Source organism: Diplotaxodon limnothrissa, linkage group LG9, assembly GCF_057381915.1.
Source record: "Diplotaxodon limnothrissa isolate DT_005_m linkage group LG9, D_limnothrissa_male_GT1.1, whole genome shotgun sequence".
NCBI lineage: Eukaryota > Metazoa > Chordata > Actinopteri > Cichliformes > Cichlidae > Diplotaxodon > Diplotaxodon limnothrissa.
In genome coordinates this window covers 22,842,655-22,854,477 of record NC_140604.1, presented here as the reverse complement: position 1 = coordinate 22,854,477, position 11,823 = coordinate 22,842,655, and the positions used below count along the sequence as shown (strand labels likewise).

General features: G+C 40.3%; 1 protein-coding gene across 1 annotated transcript in view; it reads left to right on the top strand.

Annotated features, from left to right (window-relative positions):
* Window positions 1-11,823, top strand: part of malrd1 (MAM and LDL receptor class A domain containing 1) — an 81,588-nt gene that overhangs the window by 20,360 nt on the left and 49,405 nt on the right. The window contains exons 10-17 of the mRNA XM_085362193.1: window positions 45-478; window positions 5,779-5,866; window positions 5,945-6,124; window positions 6,216-6,372; window positions 7,671-7,827; window positions 7,906-8,016; window positions 9,189-9,402; window positions 9,506-9,747. Coding sequence (XP_085218319.1) covers window positions 45-478; window positions 5,779-5,866; window positions 5,945-6,124; window positions 6,216-6,372; window positions 7,671-7,827; window positions 7,906-8,016; window positions 9,189-9,402; window positions 9,506-9,747 — 1,583 coding nt within the window. The remainder of the gene's footprint in view (window positions 1-44; window positions 479-5,778; window positions 5,867-5,944; window positions 6,125-6,215; window positions 6,373-7,670; window positions 7,828-7,905; window positions 8,017-9,188; window positions 9,403-9,505; window positions 9,748-11,823) is intronic.

Here is an 11,823-nt window from a genome sequence, read left to right as displayed (position 1 = left end):
TGTAGTTTTGTCTGTAGTGAATTTCTCTCTGCCATGTGTCACAGCTCCAGAGCTGCAGTGTGACTTTGAACATGGGCTGTGTAACTGGAAACAGGAACAGACTGGAGAAGATGTTTTTGACTGGACCATCTACCAAGGCCCGACTCCATCCTTTAACACAGGCCCTTTGAAGGACCACACATTGGGCACTGTCTATGGCCACTACCTCTACATTGAGGCATCTGCCCCTCGGGAGTTCAAAGACACGGCGGTGTTGCTCAGTCCAGTCTTCAAACCCACCCACCACGATGGCAAGTCGTACAACCACTGTGCTTTCCGCTTCTATTACCACATGTTTGGAAAATATGTGTTCTACCTGGCGGTGTACTTGAGGACCACTGCTACAGGCCGTGGCCAGATGCTGTGGGTGAAATATGGAAATCAAGGAGACTTCTGGCACAGGGAGACTCTTTACCTCAGCAGCGCTCAGCCTTTCCAGGTTAGCTAATGGTAGCATTTACATAGACATCATTATAAAGCAGTGTGGCATTTTCAGTGAGGTATTTATTGTTTCACGTTTGTGGGATTTTTCTTGGATGTTTTAACCTTTAAGCATCATTTTAAGAGTATAATTGGTAAAACATGTGATGTGCTCAATTTAATCTGTGACTGTCGTTTTAAAAAACCGACTTTCAGACAGTACACTCAATACATGGCAAAATGAAAATACGGAAATAGGAAGAAAATATCTCAAAGTTCTGCTTACACAGTGGTTAAGATATAACTCTTAGGTAAACCCTGTGATGTTACAGTCTTGGCATCCCACTGTGAGTCATTTGCTTTTGGCTCCCTTGTGTAATCAAAGTAGATATGCACACATAAGCTCTAGGTAAAAACAGTTCCCTTTGCAGACAACGCCGAGACATTAGTGAAGCAAAGCGTCTGCATGGAGTGCACTCCACCATTGCGTGATGAAGATCCATTTAATAGCTTCACTGCTTAACATCGATCCCTCAAGATGGATGTTCTGTTGTCATTACTCATGAGTGAGTATAACTTGACAGGCAGTTAAAGACTTTTGCTCTGCTATGGCAATGAAAACAGCAACTCTGTGTGTCAAGTCAATTGACTGCAGAAAGGGTAAAAGTGGGAGAAAAACAGACACTGATGAATTAAATTCAAATTCAGAGTGATCCATTTGCTCCCAGTGCAGGCAAAGTGCCATGAAATGACAAACTCTAAAAACCGGGCATCTGAATAGTCAGTTGTGTCAAATTCATCCTTTTACATTTCCATTAAGACTTAATGTGGTCAATGTAAGAACAAAAAGACATACATTAGTGCATTTCTAGAGGATCATCATTTAGCCTGGAGAAATAGTTTGCTGCTTTATAAGAAAGCCCTCCGCAAAGCCAGAACATCTTACTATTCATCACTGATTGAAGAAAATAAGAACAACCCTAGGTTTCTCTTCAGCACTGTAGCCAGGCTGACAAAAAGTCAGAGCTCTTTTGAGCCAACCATCCCTTTAACGTTAACTAGTAATGACTTCATGAACTTCTTCACAAATAAAATTTTTATCATTAGAGAAAAAATTACCAATAATCATCCCACAGATGTAATATTATCTACAGCTACTCTTAGTACCATTGATATTAAGTTAGACTCTTTTTCTCCAATTGATCTTTCTGAGTTAACTTCAATAATTACTTCCTCCAAACCATCAACGTGTCTTTTAGACCCCATTCCTACAAAACTGCTCAAAGAAGTCCTGCCATTAATTAATTCTTCGATCTTAAATATGATCAACCTATCCCTAATAATCGGCTATGTACCACAGGCCTTCAAGCTGGCTGTAGTTAAACCTTTACTCAAAAAGCCATCTCTAGACCCAGCAGTCTTAGCTAATTATAGGCCAATCTCCAACCTTCCTTTCATATCAAAAATCCTTGAAAGAGTAGTTGTCAAACAGCTAACAGATCATCTGCAGAGGAATGGTTTATTTGAAGAGTTTCAGTCAGGTTTCAGAGCTCAGCACAGCACAGAAACAGCTTTAGTGAAGGTTACAAATGATCTTCTTATGGCCTCTGACAGTGGACTCATCTCTGTGCTTGTCCTGCTAGACCTCAGTGCAGCGTTCGATACTGTTGATCATAATATCCTATTAGAGCGATTAGAACATGCTGTAGGTATTACAAGTACTGCGCTCCAGTGGTTTGTATCATATCTATCTAATAGACTCCAATTCGTGCATGTAAATGGAGAGTCCTCTTCACACACTGAGGTTAATTATGGAGTTCCACAGGGTTCAGTGCTAGGACCAATTCTGTTTACATTATACATGCTTCCCTTAGGCAGTATCATTAGAAGACATAGCATACATTTTCACTGCTATGCAGATGACACCCAGCTCTATCTGTCCATGAAGCCAGATAACACACACCAATTAGTTAAACTGCAGGAATGTCTTAAAGACATAAAGACCTGGATGGCCGCTAACTTTCTGCTTCTTAATTCAGATAAAACTGAGGTTATTGTACTCGGCCCTGAAAATCTTAGAAATATGGTATCTAATCAGATTCTTACTCTGGATGGCATTACCTTGGCCTCCAGTAACGCGGTGAGGAACCTTGGAGTCATTTTTGACCAGGACATGTCCTTCAACGCACATATTAAACAAATATGTAAGACTGCGTTCTTCCATTTGCGCAACATCTCTAAAATTAGAAATATCCTGTCTCAGAGTGACGCTGAAAAACTAGTTCATGCATTTATTACTTCCAGGCTGGACTACTGTAATTCATTATTATCAGGATGTCCAAAAAACTCACTGAAAAGCCTTCAGCTAATCCAAAATGCTGCAGCAAGAGTCCTGACAGGGACTAGAAAGAGAGAGCATATTTCTCCTGTTTTGGCTTCCCTTCATTGGCTTCCTGTTAAATCCAGAATTGAATTCAAAATCCTGCTCCTCACATACAAGGTCTTAAATAATCAGGCCCCATCTTATCTTAATGACCTTGTAGTACCATATCACCCTATTAGAGCGCTCCGCTCTCGCTCTGCAGGCCTACTTGTTGTTCCTAGAGTATTTAAAAGTAGAATGGGAGGGAGAGCCTTCAGTTTTCAGGCCCCTCTTCTGTGGAACCAGCTTCCAGTTTGGATTCGGGAGACAGACACTATCTCTACTTTTAAGATTAGGCTTAAAACTTTCCTTTTTTCTAAAGCATATAGTTAGGGCTGGACCAGGTGACCCTGAATCCTCCCTTTGTTATGCTGCAATAGATGTAGGCTGCCGGGGGATTCCCATGATGCATTGAGTTTTTCCTTTCCAGTCACCTTTCTCACTCACTATGTATTAATAGACCTCTCTGCATTGAATCATATCTGTTATTAACCTCTGTCTCTCTTCCACAGCATGTCTTTATCCTGTCTTCCTTCTCTCACCCCAACCGGTCGCAGCAGATGGCCGCCCCTCCCTGAGCCTGGTTCTGCCGGAGGTTTCTTCCTGTTAAAAGGGAGTTTTTCCTTCCCACTGTCGCCAAAGTGCTTGCTCATAGGGGGTCATATGATTGTTGGGTTTTTCTCTGTATCTATGAAGCGCCTTGAGGCGACTTTTGTTGTGATTTGGCGCTATATAAATAAAATTGAATTGAATTGAATTGAATTTCCTGCTTAAATTATCCAAATGTGATAATATGAAAACTTAAACTATTAAGGTGTCTTATTCTGCACGTATGTAGGATCTTATAGAGGCAAAATTATCTGTAAAAACATTTCTGTACTTTTCACGTTCAAGCTGTTTTCTTTTTAAAACCTGATAAGAATCTTTGTATTAGAGTATTTCTAAATGATACTTCCCTTTTTTTGCAGTCACAAGCATGCAAGTGACTGCTGAAACAACATCTCTGAGAAAATTGTTTAAAAAAGGGGAAACACATATAACCTGGATAACAATGCTTTCTATAAGGAAAATTCAAGTCAATAATTAAATGAAGAAATATGCGTCTAATTTATTGGCATTTCGGCAGTTTTAGATAAAGGAGGCTTTTGCCAAGTATTGATAATTGTTAATTTGCATTATTGAGCCACTAATATATCGAATCAAGTTGTCCGTTGTAGGTACCAAGGTGCTACGCATTGCAACAAAAACCTCCATGTAAGGTTGCATTTGGTTGCTAGCAGATTGCTGCTGCCACTCAAAAACTTGAGAATTAGTGCCTTACTGTTAAGCAACAGTAAGGCACTAATCAAGAGCTTAGAAAGAAAAGCCTCCAGACTTCTTTAAGTTTCTTGAAGACGTTTCAACCTGTGATCCAAGAAGCTTCTTCAGTTCTAAAAGCAATTGGTAGAGAATCCCAGATTTTTAAGCCATATTGGGAGTGTCCCTAACAGGGTCGTGGACCAACTATTGATCCTCTGCCTAATCACACGAGTCAAGGTGGGAAAACAGTTGTGGGTAACGATCAGCCAAGGTTTCAGGTGAGCCCTTGTGAGACCTTGCCCCACTCATGTGACTAACCCTAAGTCACATGATAAGCTTGTGTGATTAGGCAGAGGATCAATCGCGAGGTGGTTTCTGGTGTGACCAGTTTCACCTTGTCAACTAGTCCCTAGGCCTCTGTGCCTGAGGCCTTACAGAACAAACACACAAAGCTAATGTTAGCAAATTTTAGCATGTTGCTCAGACTGAAGGTGATATGATTAAACATTAAAAAAAAGTTTTTTTCAGTGTTTCCTCCGTAAAACTTGTGTGTAATCTGTCTGTGTGCAATCTTTTCTTCGGTGGCCCTGAAAGGCCAAACGAACTGCAACTTAAGAAAACACCAGCAATAAGAAAAATGCTGCAAAAGCACACAAAACACAATGGAAATAGGAAAAACGACAACGGAAATAGGAAAAATTCAAAACAGAAATAGGAAAAACGAAAACCGAAATAGGAAAAAACACAAGGGAAGTGTTTCTGGGGAGACAATAACCCGACAGACCAGTTGCAGGAACACAAAACATGGTAGGTGTGTTTTATCATGATTCATATAATACTGATAATGAATTTTTAGGCTAATGCAACTATTTGGTTGGTAATACCTGAAACTAGTAAAGAAAATCAACAGCCTATTTATGCAAGATAATTCATAATTTTATTGGGGGGGGTTATATTGGTTTGGTCTGATTATTGGGGGGGGGGGGGGGGGGGGTCATAACCCCCCTAACCCCCCTGGACATTATGCCCCTGGCTAACACACTTACCTCTCATCTTTTCGTTCCTCACAGAGCCGATAGATCCTACCCTTCTTTTAAGTGTCTCCCAGCGCAATTCTTAGCATATTTTGGTTCCTGCAACTGGTTGTCGGGTTATTGTCTCGCCAGAGACACTTCCCTTGTGTTTTTCCTATTTCGGTTTTTGTTTTTCCTATTTCCGTTGTGTTCTGTGTGCTTTTGCAGCGTTTTTCTTATTGCTGGTGTTCTTAAGTTGCAGTCCGTTTGGCCTCTCAGGGCCACCGTACTTCTCTCTAACAGAGAATTTTTACTTAGACCTTCGTATAGCTATCTAATTGGGCTTACTTCAGTAGATATTAGCAAGGTAACAGAGACTGTTGTGAGTGAACCAAAAGGTTATATGAACATTTTCGAAATAACCAAAAGTGTCCCAGCAGATGTACTTAATACCAAAATCCTGAGTTCACTTTTAATTGGTTCCTAAATTAATACACCAGCAGCTACAGCTGTTACTGTTAAAAGCTTTGGACGGACTTTATACGCTAACTCGTCGACTGAATATGCCGTGTGTTTATTTCCCAGATTTTGATTCAAGGTACAGTTGGAGATGATTTTACTGGAGACATTGCTATTGATGACCTTTCCTTCCTCAACTGTGAGCCTTATGAAGGTAAATGATTACAACACAAAACTGTACAGTGAAATTCTGTTTCCAGTGTTAGTTATTTTCTACTGTCTCTTGCTCTAGGAGAGCTCCCCACACTGAATAATACAACTCCAGCAGTGACGACTCCAGCCCCCACAGTTCAACCCAATATGTGCCATTATGGAGAGTTTCCTTGTGGGACATATGGGGAGTGCATTCCCTTCAGTAAAGTGTGCGACTTTAGATATGATTGCTCTGATGGATCAGACGAAATAAGTTGTGGTAAAACATTTAAAAGGCTTTAACTATTGCATTATCAGTCTTCTTAAATGTTTTTGAGACATTTTTTATTTTTATGTCCCCTCTTTTCCAGTGAAGGAAAGCTGTGATTTTGAAGGAGGTGACACTTGTGGGTGGAAGATCGTCAAACCCTCTTTCATACTAAATCACTCGTTTCGCTGGTCATGTGACCAAGGGGAGAGCAGTCATTTTGGAGAGGAGTACCACCGTCCTACTAATGACCACACCCTGTAAGCACCTACCTAAGAGTTTTTGAAATTTTTTCAGTATTATTGTTCATTTTGAAACCTTTATAATACCTTTCAGCATTGATACTTCCTTCCAAAACGTGCATGTGCACTTAGGCACCTCCATACCATCAGAGATGCTGGCTTTTGAACTGAACGCTGATAGCATGTTGGAAGGGCTTCCTTCTCCGCAGCATCCGGGATTACCAACAAGATTGTCTAATCTGGATATAGAATACTTTCCCACTGTGAGACAGTCCATTTCAAATGAGTCTTGGCCCACAGGACACGACGGCGCTTCTGAAGCATGTTCAAATATGGCTTTCTTTTTGCAGCTTTAGTTCGCATCTTAACCGTCAGTGGTTTCTGGAAGTGTTCCTGGGCCCATTTAGTAATGTCAGTGACACAATCATGCTGATGAGTGTTGCAGTCTTGTCTGAGGGACGGAGCACCATCCAATAAAGGTCTTCAGCCTTGTCCTTACACACAGAGACATTTCCAGTTTCTCTGAATCTTTTGATGATGTTATGCACTGTAGACGATGACAGTTGCAAAGGCTCTGCAATTTGACGTTTAGGAACATTGTTTTTGAAGTCATCTTCTTACGCACCCTTTCACAGATTGGAGAGCCTCTGCCCATCTTTACTTCTACCAATTAAATTAATTAATTGCCAGATGTTCTCCCAGCTGAGTGTTTTTGAACTTTCTTACTTCTTCAGCAATTTATTCCCTCTGGGAAAATGTAACAATCTACAAAATATACAGACAGCTGCCAGTGGTTCTCCTCAGCCTCCTGGTAGATGCAGCTATGGTATCAATTGAAAAATCCTACATGACTTCCTTCTCGTTATCGCATTCACCAGATTCCCATCCTTGAGATTTTTAGTAGAAACCCCAACAGTATCAATTTGAAAGCCCTACATCGCCTCTTTCTTGCATTCGTATTTGTAAGGGTGTTCACCTTTCCCGCCTGCCTGGCAGGGCAATAACAATGTCCCATCAGCCGTTTAGGCCTGAAGGGTAAAAATCATAAACGAATATTTCCCAAGAGAAATGCCAAGAAATCACAAATGGGTTGTTTCCTTTAAGACAAATGTTTTACTGAAAAAAAGTGTATATTTTTGCACTATAATACACTAAATAAAAATACAGCTGTCAGTTCCAATGCAGAGCCCTTTCTCAGTATATCCAAGGCACTCAGGCTAAAGACATTACTAAAGCTGATTTAAATCCTCATTTCCGTCTCAGATCCGCAGCTGAATTTGAGATCTTATTCTGTATTCCTGATATTCCTCTGATAGCAACAGCTCCAAGGGGTGGTATATGTATGCAGACAGTTCAAACGGTGGATACGGTCAGACCACTGACCTCCAGACTCCTGTCATCTCCTCCACTGGGCCGCAGTGCACCCTGGTCTTCTGGTACCACATGAGGGGCTTCACCGTGGGAACACTGAAGGTAAAGAGAGCAGACAGATCATTTCTGTGTATGGGGTCTCATCAGAATTGAGTCACGGAAATATGTTGATGTCTGCAGGTGCTGCTGAAGCAAACAAACATCACTCATGAGGTTTGGACTGAGACTGGTAACCAAGGCAACAAATGGAGACGAGGAGAAGTGTTTTTGGGGTTATTGAGTAATGTCCAGGTCTGTTACATAATTTTTCCCTAAGAAAACTAGTGAGATATCTAAATCAGTTTAATGCAATGAAATGGTTCATATCAACTTTTATATAAAAAATAATATAAAATAGTCATTTTTAAACAATTTAGACATTTTATACAGTGGTATTTTTATAATGATATACAGTAAAAGTATAAAATGACAGAACAACAGCTGCAAAAGTGAAAGGGAAGGTTTACAAGATAGTATTTACACCTGCTATGATGTGTGGATTGGAGAGAGTGATACTGACAAAACCAACGAATCTGAGCTGGAGGTGAAGTTGAAGATGCTCAGATTTTCATCAGCAGCATCAAAAGGGCAGCTCGGGTTTAGTGGTTTGGAGACAAAGTTAGAGAGGCAGGGCAGAGATGTTTGGACATGTGCAGTAGAGTAGTGGATGTACTGGACAAAGGATATAGACGATGGAGCTGCCAAGCAGGAGGAAAGAGGTAGACCACAGAAAAGATTCATGGATGTAGTAAGGAAGGATATGAAAAGAGTTGGTGCCACAGAAGAGGAGGCTAGAGTGAGATGAAGGCAGATGATTTGCTGTGGTTTCACCCTTTTATTGTTTTTAATAAGTAAAATTCTGGACAATATAATTTGGCTTTTTTTCTGACAAAAATTAATTCAAAATCATGTCAAAGTGAAAACAGTTTTACTAAAAAATGTCAATGATTTAAATTCCATTTAATTCTTCACAGCCACTTGACCTAAGGCAATCTTTAGAGAAGTGCCTGTCCTTTCAAAACAAGAGATAATCAATGTCTTCATCTGAGGGGCAAAACTGCCACACCCAGATAAAAGTACAGTGCCTGCCCCGGTGGCTTGATTGCACCGGAGAAGTCATCCCACTGATGCACATTAACCTTTGTCAGAACAGAGAGTCAGATCAGAGCTGATGGTACAATCAGCAGCTGAAAGGCTTTACACACCAAACCTTCAGAGCCCTTTTTGAGACTACAAGTGCCCTTTTCCTTTCCCCTCCGAGCACTTCATCAGCTGACTGCCACTAGACGCGGAATAACAAGACTCATTAGGACAGGGGCTATCGGCTCTTCTGTTTCCGCGGCTTGCCTGATAACATTAAGCATCGACCTCTCCAAAAAAAGTGAGGACTCAGAGTTGATCCCGGGTCTGTTGTTCTTTTTCAGGTGGTATTCTCTGCTAAACGAGGGATCAGCTACATGGGTGACTTGGTAATAGATGACGTCGGCTTCGTGGATTGCTCCCCTCCTCTTCCTTCAGACCAGCCTTGCACACCTGAGCAGTACACCTGTGCAAATGGCCACTGCATCCCTCAGGACAACCTGTGTGACTTCATCAACCACTGCGGGGACAGCTCAGACGAGAACCCCTACATCTGCCGTGAGGCCTCTTCTAATGTTTGGCTGATGACTTTAAGTGGAAGATTAATTTTCTGATAAATGAACAGCTGTGATTGAGTTCTTCTTTTATTGCCATCTTTCAGAGGGTTTTATTGAACGCTGCAGTTTTGAGTTTGACCTCTGTTCCTGGCGCCAGTGCCAAGAGGATGACTTTGATTGGAGGATCAGCAGCAGTCCAACCATTGGAACTAGGCCATCAACTGACCACACCCTGAGAAACTCCTCGGGACACTACCTCTACTTGGAAAGTTCATTTCCTCAGGAAGATGGCAGCACCGCTCGTATAATAGGACCCCTACTGAGCCGCAGGAGCTCACAGTGCAAGGTCAGGTCAAGGTCAAAGGACAGAATGTACGAGAATTATTAAAAATACAGCTAAATGAAGACGCTAAAAAACACTTTACCACAGATTAAATTTTTAAATTCTGAGGTCATCAAAATTTGGCCGTTTCTATTGGTTTTGATGTGGCATGATTTGAGCTGGTAGGCTGGTTGGTAGGCAGGTGTGTCCTGGTACCAAGACCACTAACACAAATTCCATTTAACCCTAGGATGGATGGATGGATTATTTGAGCTATATAATAAAATACTGTATTTTTAATTAATATTATAAAATATGCATTATTTAACAATATATTAATAATCATCATGCCCTGTTGAATCCTCCCATCTTTGGGTTTTGTGAGTCAGTGGATTCCTAATTAGATCTCTTAAGAAACATTGCTTTATAACAACATGATTGATGTTATTCAGATAATTGTCTGGGACTTGTGTGTGTGCAAAACCTTTGAACTACAACTGATTTCTACATATTTTGCTTCCAATCAGCAAAACTTTCTTATACTTTAAATGATTTCAAGCAATAATTTTCCAAACTTCCTGAAGATCCTTGGAAGTTGTTCTTTGGACATTGGCTGTTTTTCAACTTTATGCACTAATGCATAATTTATTCCCATTTCTATTGTTGAATCTTTGAAAAATGCCAAAGATAACACAGTTTGACACTAATAAAATTGTAGAGTTGCACCAACAAGATGATTCCCAAAGATATAATAACTGAAAATGTGCCATCTTTTTGCATGGTATGCAGTATGAGGAAACTGGACAGATAGAGGACAAATGAACAATTAACTGGCCTGAAAACCTATCTACAGCAGATTAATAGTATTTTTAAGTAATATCTTTAAGTAATAGGGGAAAAATATCCAACAAAGATCTGACAGAGGACCCAAGAGATGCCTTTTGTAGGTGTCAGTGGAAGGGAAACAGGAAGAAAAGGCTGAGGTATGCCAGATTACACAAGAACTTCACTCAAAAACAGTGAAAACAGGTCTTATGAAGTTATGAATCCAGATTTGAAATTTCTAGTTGTAATTCCCACCAATGTGCTTACAGTGCTTACAGTGATTTCTAAAACACAGTGGAGGCTTTATCTTGATTTGTGGCTGTAGTGTTGAAGTGCACATTTCAATAAACCTCTACTTCTACCTTCAGTTTTCTTAGTAAAATATAAAGAAATAAAGGGTGTCTTGAGAATTTTTGCACAGCAGTGTATAATATAATATATTTATGTTTGACTTTCAGTAGTAACTAATGTAAAATATATATATTTAATATATATAAGAAGAGCTAAATTCAGTGGTTTTGGTATATTCACACTATCAAGATTCAAGTTCAACTTTTTGGAAAATACGCTCAGTTGCTGCTAAGAGCTAGCTGTAGCTAAGCTAACTTAGCTTAGCTTAGCATAAAGAGGCGATGGAGATGAAAATAGTCTTTCTTGTCATTTAGTCCTCAAACAAGTGTAAAGATGAGATGTACTTTTCATGTAAACCCAACCAGCTGCTGACTTTAGTTTCTTATGTATTTCAGAGATGAGTGGAAAACGTTTATTAGGAAGGACATGAACGTATTTCTTAAAATTAAGAAATTCCTGTCAGCTTGCAAGTTTTGGTCTTAAGAAATGACTTTTAAATATTGACCTTCTTGTTCTTACAATTAGAGCTGAAAACGTGATGCAACTAAACAGGCAATTAGCAACTGAGTATGTATGCTTGGTTGGTAGTATGTGTGTGTCCTCCCAGCTGTCAGCCCCATGCTCTACTGGGAAATGATTTCTTGATTGACTGCCTGGTTTGCTCTGTGTGTCGTGTCTGTCTTATCCTGCTCCTGACCTGTCAATCAATCACACGGTTAGCAAAAAGGCTCCAATTAAACTGAAGGGAGGGCTGTGCTATGGGGGAAATGCTCTCTCTGGCGAACGAGAGAGGGAGGTGTGCTGCCACAGCTCCTGAACAAGCCTCTATTTGGAGAGAAAGCCCATAAAATATACTGCTAACTCACTGATGTGTGATGGAAAAACACAATTTCTCTCTGTGCCTTAATAAAGGCTACAACTGAA